A 14226-nucleotide genomic window follows, 5' to 3' on the forward strand; every position below is an offset into this window, starting at 1 on the left:
ACTTACCTCTTATGTCCTATAGACGTCCTACAAATGTAAAAGACAAATTGATACGTGCAGATATAGGGCCCCAAAAGAAGATAGGACAAACTTTTTTGAGAACCCTGAAAATGGGTTGTTACCCATGTTTAAATTGTATAAATTGCAAATATGTATGTAAGGGAACTACTTTCACACATCCGATGACCAGAAGGGAATGCAAAATCAACTCGTTTTTGACCTGTGACACCACATATGTCATTTATGTGTTATGGTGCACATGTCAACTACTATATGTAGGGGAAACGACATTAGATCTAAAAACACGTTTTAATCAACATAGATACACGTTTCGTAAAAAACTAATGGATCTACCTGTTTCTCAACATTTTACAGAAGTTGGTCATTGTGAGAAAGACATTAAATGTATGATTATTGATCACATTCCAACCTCTCGTAGAGGAGGAAATAGGACTTTGACGCTTAAAAAACGAGAAATAGAGTGGATTTTAAGACTTGATACATTAAAACCAAATGGGTTGAACGTGGATTTCAAACCATGAATCAGTACTTGAATATAGATACAGTAGTTATGACATGGATTTCCTCTCAAAACATTTATAACTGTCAGATATTATCATCTTGTGGATTTATGTGGGTGCAACTTTTGTAACATCTTTTTTTGTTATTCTCTGCAGATTTTATAATGCTGTAACATAAGAATACTGAAGACCAGTGGTGACCTTTGATACACATGAGGACATACATCAAATACTGAATTATCTGGAATTAAAGAGATATATCAAGTCCCATACGTCCTTTTTGTCTCTATTTGGCCCCTTCTCCCATAGGGACTACATCTAGTTGTTATATGCACTATTGTGCCTTTTTTAGTAATTATGAGGGATTGAGAGGAATTTTACTTTTTGACCCCATTTGGGATATCTATATAAGGGTGATTTACTTCCATGGTACATATCCATGTAGATGTGGAGTGTGGTGGCATTTGGTGGGTCTGGTGTCTGTAGATATGGGACAACCATAGCCACCCCTAGAGGTATCTGGGTCTCATTGGCAGTGGGACCCGATATCAATGACTCCGTTGACACAGTGGATTCCTCTATGTATGTATATATTCGTCCCTATCTATATGTGACGGATGTTGGTGGGTCCTGTGTCTACTCTAGATGTGGAACAACCATATCTGTCTGCACTGGCTGTCCTCTCACATTTACCATGGGATTGGACGCTGGTGACTCCACGGTCATATATAACAAATAATTAATACTCTATGTATATTCTGTTTATTATCAACAGTCAACATTCCACTTCCTACATGATTACATGATTACTATATATATAATTTAGAGACTGCTTTTATTAGTATTATAGTCCAGTGAGATGAGGAGGCACACTGGAGAAAGAGGTTCGTTGGGATTTATTATTTTGTTTATGTGAATATGTGGTCCCGATCATGTGACTGGACGCTGTCTCAGTTACCTGGTTACAACGCCTGCTACTTGTCAGGTGATCACCAGGAGCAGGATCACATGGGGTATAGTCATATGACGCATGTCTTCCATGTGACTCCTAGTATGTCATGCGCGATTTGTTTTCGTGGAAGACAACCATTTGATGATGTCCTGGTGAGGAAGCGATGTGTGCGTTCCAACGGTGCGCTCCAAGTGGAGCTGAAGTTGGATACTCACATCGCGCAAGCGCACTTACACAGAGCTCACGCCTCATGTGGACTAAGGTAATCCCTACTGGTCTGGATAAAAAATGTGTTTTAATTATCACTATATGATTCACCTGTAGACTAATTATGTATTTGATATTTTTACCTGAGCATGAATTGAATATTTATATGTATTTTATGTATTTATTCAAATTTTTGATAAAATTTAATTGATTGATTACCAGACACAGGCATCATCGTCTTGCACTGGCTAGGTAGCATCTACACTGGACGAGTGCCAATGGGTCTCAGTGCTTATCACTGATGAAAGTTGATTCATACTGAGCAGAAATTATTGCTGCCAATGATGTTGGAGACTTCAAGGAGAGCGCTATGTATCATCCACAGACGAGCCTTTGGTGGTGGTGGTGTTACAGTGTGGGCAGGTGTGTCTAGTGAGTACAGAACTGTCCTACACTTTATGAATGGTACAGTGACAAGCCCTAATACTTAAATAACATCAGTAATCCAGTCATTGTGCCTCTGCATGAACAACACAGGCCTAATTTCATCTTCATGGACAACAATGCGCCATCTCATCAAGGTTGCATCATTAAGGAACGGCTGCTGGAGACTGGGGTACCTCAAATGGAGTGGCCTGCACTTTCTCCAGACCTGAATTCCATTAAAAACCGTCTGAGTCGCCGTGTAGAGTCTCGTACCCCAGAGCTTCAATGACCTGAGGGCTGCCCTTCAAGAAGAGTGGGATGGGATGCCTCAGCAGACAATAAGTCGACTTGAGAACAGCATGAGGCTTCGTTGACAAGCTATAATTGATGCTCAAGGCCACATGACAAGTTTTTGAGACATTGGCATTTTTGTGGGGGTATACCCAACCCACCACTGCTGTTGGCTTTTGTTTTAATAAATTGTTTGAGATGAGGAAATCACCATTCCATGCTTCTACTTAAATGCCCTACTTTCATGATATACTGTAATATCACTGTAGCGTGAACTTTTTAAGTTTTCCATAAATTTCACCTAAAAGCCAAATATCCCAAACTTTTTGTGACTTGTGTATATATGACTATTGGTGCAGATTTACTAATACTGTCTAATTTGTAAGCAGTGGAAACTTAGACAGTCTAAAAATTTGCAAAGATTTATCACAGTGACTGGTGCTGGATGATAAATTTGGTGCTTTCTTAGACGGTTTAAGTATACATCACCTTACTCGATTGCTTACTTTGCTCCAGAATTGTGCACCACTTTGTCAGATACCTGTTTGTTGGCAAAAAGATGTCTAAAACACCTAACAAATGTGGTGCAAAGCATGTACTTCACAATTCTGGCACATTTTGATTAGTAAATCTCCCCGATTATTTGCTTCCTCAAAAATACCCAATACGTGACTGACGACAACAATGGAATGTAAAGTAATTGTGCAATTGCAAGCTGACATCCAGCAGGCTCTGCGGTCTCTATATAACACCCAATTACTGTAATTGACTTTTTCGGTGTGAGAGGCTAGAAGTACAAACTGTGAGGGGGCCTTCACATGCCGCAGATTTTGTGGCAGAAAATTCTGCAACTGAAAATCAGTTGCATTCACCTTAACGGGGCTTGCAGAAATCCATGTGCTTGCTGCACAATTCAAATGAATAGAACTGATTTTCAGTCAGGTAATTTTCTGCCACAAAATCTGCCGCGTGTGAGGGCAGCCTGACTTTTCCTAGAGTTGACAATCATTTAGTAAAACTTTTTGAGGTAGTGACTAAAAAGAATATCATGAATCATGTAATTTTTAGGAATTGCTGCAAGAAGTGGCTGCAGCAAGCTTAAAGGGGCTCTTTGTGAAAAAAAAATGGTGCCCACTGAACTAAGACTGGGTGCACATACTGTATATCAGTTGTGGGGGGAGGAACTGAGAGGGGAACTGAGTCGGATCTCTGGACATATGTGAAGTGGCCCTAGTTCCACTCCATGTAATTATTGCAATGATGTCCACGCTTGTACATGTGTCCCTCAACAGATACCTGGACATTGCACAGAGAGGCTTTCCCTGCTGTAGTCATGTCACATATATGTTCCATGGACTGTGGCATTAACCATCATTTTGTAATGACAAAATTAAACAATAGCAACATAAGAAGATTTGTTAAAAAGGCCTTCCTACATTTATGGTGGCAATGTCCAAATGTGCAGCCATTTTCATCAGGTTACCTCTTGTTACCTCATTTTCATGACGATACACTCTTTCAATACAACTCCCATGCCAAAAAAGCTTCTGGCAGCTAAGAATCGGTAAAATATTTTCATGGCACAACCCTTTTAAACATCTGCTGTGAACACATATGTGTTTTCTCCACTAATTTCTATAGGATTTCCAAAAACAGCCGCAGATTCAAAGGGGCCCCCAGTCTGGCATGGGTTCCAAAGGTTAGACATTTACCAGATACTATGCTATGGATATGTCATAAATACCTAAGATGGGAAAACCCTAATCCAGACCCTAAATCTTTTTCACCCGCTCTGTTCCTTCCTCTATACATCTCATTCGTGTTGTTATTCCCCATCATTGTGCTCAGTTATAGCAGCCGAACAACTAAAGTAATCGAAGCACTGGATCTGTTGCATTACGGACACAAAATGTGTCTGAAGGACCACATGCAGTAAGTTTTAATTGTAATTTTTTTTTCACCTCAAGCTGAACTGAAGTCAAGGAGATGAAAAGAATATATGGAACTGATATAATTAGCAGAAATGAAAAGCGTTCATGTTTACATGGTGTGTTCAATAAAAACATGGTAACATTTAATTCTTTCTGTGTTATTAGTTTAAGCAGACTGTGATTGTCTATTGTTGTGACTTAGATGCAGATCAGATCACATTTTATGACCAATTTGTGCAGAAATCCATATCGGTCCAAAGGGTTCACATATTTTTTCTTGCAACTGTAGATAGATAGATAATAGATGTAAGATAAATAGGAGATAGATAGATAGATAGATAGATAGGAGATAGATAGATAGGAGATAGATAGATAGATAGATAGATAGATAGATAGATAGATAGATAGATAGATAGATAGAAGATAAATAGGAGATAGATAGATAATAGATTGGAGATAGATAGATAGATAGATAGATAGATAGATAGATAGATAGATAGATAGATAGATAGGAGATAGATAGATAGATAGATAGATAGATAGATAGATAGATAGATAGGAGATAGATAGATAGATAGATAGATAGATAGATAGGAGATAGATAGATAGATAGATAGATAGATAGATAGATAGATAGATAGATAGATAGATATGAGATAGATAGATCATAGACTGATAAATAATTACATAGACCATAGAAAGATCAATACCAGGTAGGTATCTATTCATGAATGATGTCAGTACACACAGTGCTTCACTCCTTGGTGCTAATAGGAAGCTATGTTTGTTTAGTGGAAGAAACACAATGGGTTTCAGTAGAATATTATCCCCTCAGATCCTCCTCCCTGCACAATATGTGGGAATTTCTCACCTCCCACATCACATTCGCTCAATAAAATATACAATTCATTCACAGTGACTCTCTACAACTGACTTCTGGTATTCTCTTTATACTTTCTGAGACATAAGTGGGAAACAAAAAAACAAGAGAAGACAGGTAACAATTCCAAGCCCTCATCTTCTGATCACTTCATCCCCTGTAGCCTGTACTTATTGTATAGTTCTATGCAGGCATAGACTCAATAAAGATTACTTCTAGGTATGGTGATGACAGTGATGGTGGAGAATCAATAAAAGGCGGATGATAGCCCACAATATCCTGACACCTTTTTGGCGCAATATCACAACCACAGTAACATGTATTAAAGGTCTTTTATTTCAAGAAGAATGACAACACGTTTCAGAGTAACAAGACTCCTTTTTCATGTCTGTAAAACTGAAGCGTCCGATCTGACAGAAGAAGGAGCTGGAACTCCTGATTCAGACTGCACGAGAAGCCGATCTGGCATCTGTACTCTGATAGTGCTGCACAGAAGAACTGAGCATGCAGCGTTTCTCTGTCTGACGCTATTTGACATCCGGCATCACAACTCATGCGGCAGATGTATGAGAACGATCCAATAGAAAACTATGGGATCAGATCTGTCTCAGTTCCTCTCAGGCGTTTTCTGCTTCATGCTGGAGGGGAACTGACCCGGACAGCCGGACATACAGATGCAGCCAAGATAAACTTGATGGTTAACGTGTTAAAGGGGTTGTCCCACGAAAAATATTCTACAGTTTTCAAACCAGCACCTGGATCTAAATTCTTTTGTAATTGCATGTAATTAAAAATGTATCATAGCCTCTGAGTTATTCAATAAAATGTATCTGTAGAGAAAAGACCAAAAGTGGCCTACATGCCAAGACTATAATAATAGTATATCAATGCATATTGTGGCAAAATAAGGGGGCCAACTATAAAGAAATGTAAGTACCAGCTCCTGAATCCAGAACAAAACCGACAAAAAATGGAGCTTTAATATTTTATTAAATCACGTAAATGTAAAAAGACAATGTCACTTTAAAAGGAAAGGTAGCAGAAAGAAACACACCATCCTGGTCGTTACACAGACTAGATATTAATGATCTGCTGTAAATTCTTATATAGAAAATTTAGTAAGGGTATGTCCCATATCTTAAATTATATAAGCAATGATAACTATCAGGAACCCAAAATCCTTTACACATAAATTCATCAAAGAATGACAATAAAGTAGTACCCGGGATCAAATAAATAAATCTTCCCTTTATATAAAGACCTGGGACCTGCTGCGGGAATTTACCCGAAGGTTCTGTGTACACAAATCAGGATGGCGCTACCCCGACGCGCCTTTCGGCGTGCCTTCGTCCCGGACGAAGCAGTACTTTTAGTCCGACCACCTCTCAGCGTGCACTGCCGTGCTGCCGCCGGAACTCCGCCCCCGCCCTCATTATAGTCAATGGCGACAGAGCCGAAGTCCGGGGGCACACGTGAACTAGCGGCAGAACAGCCTGCCGGAGTCCCCTGCCGCTAGTGTGAAACTAGCCTTAGACAGAGATTGTCATGTTCTATATGATGTCTGATTTTCATTTTTTACATTGGTCATGGGATAACCCTTTTAAGTAAAGAATGGTAAGAAAAAGTTAACTAACTTTTCAATGGATTTCACTGTGACATGTCTTATCAGAGTCAATTTTAGCACTGTTACATCTGTATGTGTAGGGAACCTAAGGCCCCTTTCACACGGACGAAAATTCTTCACGGGTGCAATGCGTGAGGTGAACGCATTGCACCCGCACTGAATCCGGACCTATTCACTTCAATGGGGCTGTGTACATGAGCGGTGATTTTCACGCATCACTTGTGCGTTGCGTGAAAATCGCAGCAAGCTCTATATTGTGCGTTTTTCATGCAACGCAGGCCTCATAGAAGTGAATGGGGTTGCGTGAAAATCGCAAGCATCTGCAAGCAAGTGCGGGTGCGGTGCGATTTTCACGCATGGTTGCTAGGTGATGATCGGGATGGGGACCCGATCTTCATTATTTTCCCATATAACATGGTTATAAGGGAAAATAATAGCATTCTTAATACAGAATGCATAGTAAATTAGGGATAGAGGGGTTAAAAAAATGTATAAAATTAAACTCACCTCATCCACTTTTTCGCACAGCCTGTCTTGTCTTCTTTCTTCTTCTTTGAGGACCTGGGAGAAAAGGACCTTGGGTGACGTCACTGCGCTCATCACATGGTCCATCATCATGGTGATGGACCATGTGATGGACCATGTGATGAGCGCAGTGACGTCACCAAAGGTCCTTTTCTCCCAGGTCCTCAAAGAAGAAGAAAGAACACAAGCCAGGCTGCGCGAACAAGTGGATGAGGTGAGTTAAATTTATTTTTATTTTTTTTAACCCCTCCATCCCTAATTTACTTAGCATTCTGTATTAAGAATGCTATTATTTTCCCTAATAACCATGTTATAAGGGAAAATAATAAAATCTACAGAACACCTAACCCCAACCCCAACTTCAGTGAAGAAGTCCGGGTTTGGGTCTGGGTACCACATTCAGGTTTTTTTCACGCGTGTGCAAAATGCATTGCACTCATGTGAAAAAAACTGAAGAACACAACGCGAACGCATACAAAACTCACCCCACTCGCACGATTTTCCCGCGACGCACCCGCATCCTATCCGGCCCTCACACGCGACGCCCGTGTGAAAGAAGTCTAAATTCACATACAGGGAGTGCAGAATTATTAGGCAAATGAGTATTTTGACCACATCATCCTCTTTATGCATGTTGTCTTACTCCAAGCTGTATAGGCTCGAAAGCCTACTACCAATTAAGCATATTAGGTGATGTGCATCTCTGTAATGAGAAGGGGTGTGGTCTAATGACATCAACACCCTATATTAGGTGTGCATAATTATTAGGCAACTTCCTTTCCTTTGGCAAAATGGGTCAAAAGAACGACTTGACAGGCTCAGAAAAGTCAAAAATAGTGAGATATCTTGCAGAGGGATGCAGCACTCTTAAAATTGCAAAGCTTCTGAAGCGTGATCATCGAACAATCAAGCGTTTCATTCAAAATAGTCAACAGGGTCACAAGAAGCGTGTGGAAAAACCAAGGCGCAAAATAACTGCCCATGAACTGAGAAAAGTCAAGCGTGCAGCTGCCAAGATGCCACTTGCCACCAGTTTGGCCATATTTCAGAGCTGCAACATCACTGGAGTGCCCAAAAGCACAAGGTGTGCAATACTCAGAGACATGGCCAAGGTAAGAAAGGCTGAAAGATGACCTCCACTGAACAAGACACACAAGCTGAAACGTCAAGACTGGGCCAAGAAATATCTCAAGACTGATTTTTCTAAGGTTTTATGGACTGATGAAATGAGAGTGAGTCTTGATGGGCCAGATGGATGGGCCCGTGGCTGGATTGGTAAAGGGCAGAGAGCTCCAGTCCGACTCAGACGCCAGCAAGGTGGAGGTGGAGTACTGGTTTGGGCTGGTATCATCAAAGATGAGCTTGTGGGGCCTTTTCGGGTTGAGGATGGAGTCAAGCTCAACTCCCAGTCCTACTGCCAGTTTCTGGAAGACACCTTCTTCAAGCAGTGGTACAGGAAGAAGTCTGCATCCTTTAAGAAAAACATGATTTTCATGCAGGACAATGCTCCATCACACGCGTCCAAGTACTCCACAGCGTGGCTGGCAAGAAAGGGTATAAAAGAAGAAAATCTAATGACATGGCCTCCTTGTTCACCTGATCAGAACCCCATTGAGAACCTGTGGTCCATCATCAAATGTGAGATTTACAAGGAGGGAAAACAGTACACCTCTCTGAACAGTGTCTGGGAGGCTGTGGTTGCTGCTGCACGCAATGTTGATGGTGGCCAGATCAAAACACTGACAGAATCCATGGATGGCAGGCTTTTGAGTGTCCTTGCAAAGAAAGGTGGCTATATTGGTCACTGATTTGTTTTTGTTTTGTTTTTGAATGTCAGAAATGTATATTTGTGAATGTTGAGATGTTATATCGGTTTCACTGGTAAAAATAAATAATTGAAATGGGTATATATTTGTTTTTTGTTAAGTTGCCTAATAATTATGCACAGTAATAGTCACCTGCACACACAGATATCCCCCTAAAATAGCTAAAACTAAAAACAAACTAAAAACTACTTCCAAAAATATTCAGCTTTGATATTAATGAGTTTTTTGGGTTCATTGAGAACATGGTTATTGTTCAATAATTAAATTAATCCTCAAAAATACAACTTTCCTAATAATTCTGCACTCCCTGTATGCGCTATGAACTCTAGCAGTCTGTTCCGGCGGGGATCCAGCATATATGCTGGCTTTCAGCTGATTACTTAGGCCCCTTTCACACAAGCAAGTTTTCCGTGCAGGTGCAATGCGTGACGTGAACGCATAGCACCCGCACTGAATCCGGACCCATTCATTTCAATGGGTCTGTGTACATGAGCGTTTTTTTTTCACGAATCAGTTCTGTGTTGTGTGAAAAAACGCAGCATGTTCTATATTCTGCGTTTTTCACGCAGCCCTGGCCCCATAGAAGTGAATTGGGGCTTCAGTGAAAAACACATTGCATCCGCAAGTAAGTGCAGATGCAGTGCGTTTTTCACTGATGGTTGCTAAGAGATGTTGTTTGTAAACCTTCAGTTTTTTATCACGGGTGTGAAAAACGCATCAAAACGCATTGCACCCGCGCGGAAAAAAATGAACAACTGAACGCAATCGCAGACAAAACTGACTGAACTTGCTTGCAAAATGGTGCGAGTTTCACTGAACAGACCCTGAATGTATCCGGAGCCAATCCGTCACGCTCGTGTGAAAGAGCCAGATAGTTGCTGTTTTTATACTAGGGGCATTTGGTTCAGATTGTGCACAATTAGATCAAGCTAAATCTATCTATGGTATCTATGTCTTTTATCTCACATCTATCTATCTATCTATCCAGTATAAACTTAGCTACTATTTATCTAATATCTGTCTATAGTATCTATCTTCATCTATCTACCTATATCCATTATATCATTTATTTTTTTATTTATATATCTATCTATATATTTATCTACATTATCTATCTATCTATCTAATATATACCGGTCTACCCTATCTAATCTCCTATTATCTACCTATTTGTCTTTTTTTCTCTCCATCTCTCTACATTGTAATGAATCTGTGTCATATCTACACAGATAGAGATATAGATAATTAGATATCAAATAATATCTGTCTATCTGCAGATTAAGAGCAGTTTAGTAAGAAGAAGGATAGATAGATAGAGAGAGAAAGTTGTTGAGAGATAGATAATATCTATTTATAATCTATCTAATCTATGATCTATTTATCTATCATATCTCTCCATATATAGTGTAAAATATTTAAAGGGATAGATAGATAGATAGATAGATAGATAGATAGATAGATAGATAGATAGATAGATAGGAGATAGATAGATAGATAGATAGATAGATAGATAGATATACAGGCAGATATGTGCATACATTTGCAGCACTTCCGAAATGTGGTCAAATAAGGTATCCTTTATTCACCAATGCCAACTTTCAAATTTCTCACATGTTTTAAGCCTTGAGCAAAGTCCCAGGAAAAAGACTGAAATGTCATTGGTACATAAAGGACACCATTTTTCACCATATTTTTCGAAATGATGCAGATTTCTTTGGATATGTTGTTTGGACTCAGGGTCACAGGTCTTCTCTTCTGTACACACTGCTGCTTGAATTACACTAGATAGATAGATAGATAGATAGATAGATAGATAGATAGATAGATAGATAGATAGATAGATATGAGATAGATAGATATGAGATAGATAGATAGATAGATAGATAGATAGATAGATAATAGATAGATAGATAATAGATAGATAGATAGATAGATAGATAGATAGATAGATATGAGATAGATAGATAAATAGATACTGTAGATAGATAGATATTAGATAGACAGATATTAGATAGATAGATACTGTAGATATATTAGATAGATAGATAGATAGATAGATAGATATGAGATAGATAGATAGATAGATAGATAGATAGATAGATAGATAGATAGGAGACAGATAGATAGATAGATAGATAGATAGATAGATATGAGATAGATAGATAGATAGATAGATAGGAGACAGATAGATAGATAGATAGATAGATAGATAGATAGATATGAGATAGATAGATAGATAGATAGATAGATAGATAGATAGGAGACAGATAGATAGATAGATAGATATGAGATAGATAGATATGAGATAGATAGATAGATAGATAGATAGATAATAGATAGATAGATAATAGATAGATAGATAGATAGATAGATAGATAGATAGATAGATATGAGATAGATAGATAAATAGATACTGTAGATAGATAGATATTAGATAGACAGATATTAGATAGATAGATACTGTAGATATATTAGATAGATAGATAGATAGATAGATAGATAGATAGATAGATAGATAGATATGAGATAGATAGATAGATAGATAGATAGATAGATAGATAGATAGATAGATAGATAGGAGACAGATAGATAGATAGATAGATAGATATGAGATAGATAGATAGATAGATAGATAGATAGGAGACAGATAGATAGATAGATAGATAGATAGATAGATAGATATGAGATAGATAGATAGATAGATAGATAGATAGATAGATAGATAGGAGACAGATAGATAGATAGATAGATAGATATGAGATAGATAGATAGATAGATAGATAGATAGATGATAGATAGATAGATAGATAGATAGATAGATACTGTAGATAGATAGATAGATAGATAGATAGATAGATAGATAGATAGATAGATAGATAGATAGATACTGTAGATAGATAGATAGATAGATAGATAGATAGATAGATAGATAGATAGATAGATAGATAGATAATAGATATGAGATAGATGGATAGATAGATAGATACTGTAGATAGATAGATATATATGAGATAGAAAGATAGATAGTTACTGTAGATAGATACATAGTAGATAGATAGATAGTTACTGTAGATAGATATTACATAGATAGATTAGATTTACTTATTATAAGGATGACATGTATTATGCAATCTCAAGTTTCTATTTTGTATTATACATCATGTAATCTCCTACAATTTCCCTTCACATATTTTATGGATAATATTTCAAATTAAACTATTTCTAATATTGGTATCTATATATAATTTATTTTATATTACAAGGTGTAATAATTAATCAATCTAAAAGCAGTCTGTATCTATAGAAATCAGTGTTTTTTCATAGTGTGACTCCAATAGTTACCCTTATGTCCTGCAATAAACCATTTGCCCGCATGATGTCATTTACATTACCTTGTGCCACAATGTGATTGTGAACTACTTATGGTACTATGGTAGATACAAGAAACATACAGAATAGATCACTTGCACTTTTCATTTTCTTTATTCCATATGGAGATAATACAAATATCCATGACAATAAATAATATAATATGTTAAATATTTACATCTTTCTTACAAAGAGTAATAGAAGAAAAACCGCACAATTAAATAAACGTCCAGATCATGTCTTCTCAGAGACACAAATATCACAATCATTCACTTTCATGGTTCTATATGCAAGGTCACATCAAGATTGCAAAGCCTGGTGCAAGAGTGAAGAGCATCAAATCCTTGAGTCCATAATGAATTGCTCAGGTTCTGGTACAGCTCAAGTCCATGGAACTTCTAGAAGCCTCCAGGAAACCGCATGTGACAGTACTGTCTGCTCCCATAGGAGGCTACCACCGGCCCTGCGTTTATATTTAGGACTGCTGGGAGAAAAGTGGCTGGTCGTTGAATGAACTGGTTGTAGTTCCAGGGCTGGGTAAAGATTGGCATAGATACCTCGGGTTCAGTTTTTTTCATGATATTTTCTATAGTGAAGGAGCCTTTGTTTGGAGGGTTACCTTGTTGACTGACTATAACCTGAGGCTTTGGTTCAAAGTTCAGTCCTTGGATATTGCTGGAAAGTTTCCCCCTTGTAACTTCCTGATAAGTTATCTGGTGATGCCCAGGGATTACTAGTCTTTCGGGTATGGGCATTGGTGCCAGGGCGTTGGGTTGTACAAAGGTTTGTGGCTGAAGAGGTCTGTAGGACCTATAGTAATGCAGAGGTGGGTAGACCATCAAGCTGTCCTTTAAGAACTCGTTGTGATGTCTTTTAAACCTTTTCCTCCTTCTGAGAAAGCTTCCGTTGTCAAACATGTCTTCCGAGGCTGGGTCCAGTGTCCAATAGTTGCCCTTGCCAGGATTGCCCGGTTCCCTGGGAATCTTGATGAAACAGTCATTAAGAGACAAGTTGTGCCTGATGGAGTTCTGCCAGGCTGGGAACTTATCTTTGTAATAGGGGAACTTGTTGCTGATGAAGTCACAGATTCCGCTGAGGGTCAGTTTTTTGTGGGGACTCTGAAGGATAGCCATGGTGATCAGGGCTATGTAAGAGTATGGAGGCTTCACCAACGTCCTTTTAGATTTGCCCCCAACATTTATGGTGGCCTCTTTGCTCTCGCTCTCTCCAGATGAGTCGCTTTCTGACTCCAGGCAGCAGGGCTTTGTAGGAGACATCTCCTCAGCATCTGAGTCTGAAGATCTACTCCGGAGAAAGTCACAGCTATCATCATCTCCCAAGATATCGATCTCATCATCCTCTTCCTGCAGTCTGGAAAATAACTGTTGCTGTGTATCCATGGTGTCTTGGCAGAGGCTCATCGCCATAGGTGACTGGTATACTCTTTAAGACCCCTTCTCCAGTGTCCTCCTCCAGGTGGCAAAGTGGCTGAATGATTCAAGTCCTTCTTCTCCCCCTCCTCTTATGGGCAATGTCTCAAAGCACGGGATCTTCCCTGAAGTCACTGAGCCCTGTCAGGTAGTCATCTGCACTTGAATTGGAGATAATCTGGCAGATAAGCCCTTTCTGAGAGGGTCCTGCACCTGGCAGGAGGGGCTAGATCTATACAGTGTG

The 14226-nt window shown here is 38.8% G+C and overlaps 1 protein-coding gene across 1 annotated transcript; it reads right to left on the minus strand.

Moving 5' to 3' along the window:
• Nucleotides 1-12950: 12950 nt before the first annotated feature.
• LOC120991521 (forkhead box protein D5-A-like) lies at nucleotides 12951-13973 on the minus strand. Its single transcript, XM_040420319.1, has one exon. It carries the CDS (start codon nucleotides 13971-13973, stop codon nucleotides 12951-12953), a length of 1023 nt encoding a protein of 340 aa, XP_040276253.1.
• Between the last annotated feature and the right edge of the window lie 253 nt (nucleotides 13974-14226).

Source organism: Bufo bufo, chromosome 2 (assembly GCF_905171765.1).
Source record: "Bufo bufo chromosome 2, aBufBuf1.1, whole genome shotgun sequence".
Classification (NCBI taxonomy): domain Eukaryota; kingdom Metazoa; phylum Chordata; class Amphibia; order Anura; family Bufonidae; genus Bufo; species Bufo bufo.

Coding starts and splice junctions, on each gene's coding strand:
- LOC120991521 (XM_040420319.1), bottom strand. CDS start 13,973: ATGAGCCTCTGCCAAGACACCATGGATACACAGCAACAGTTATTTTCC.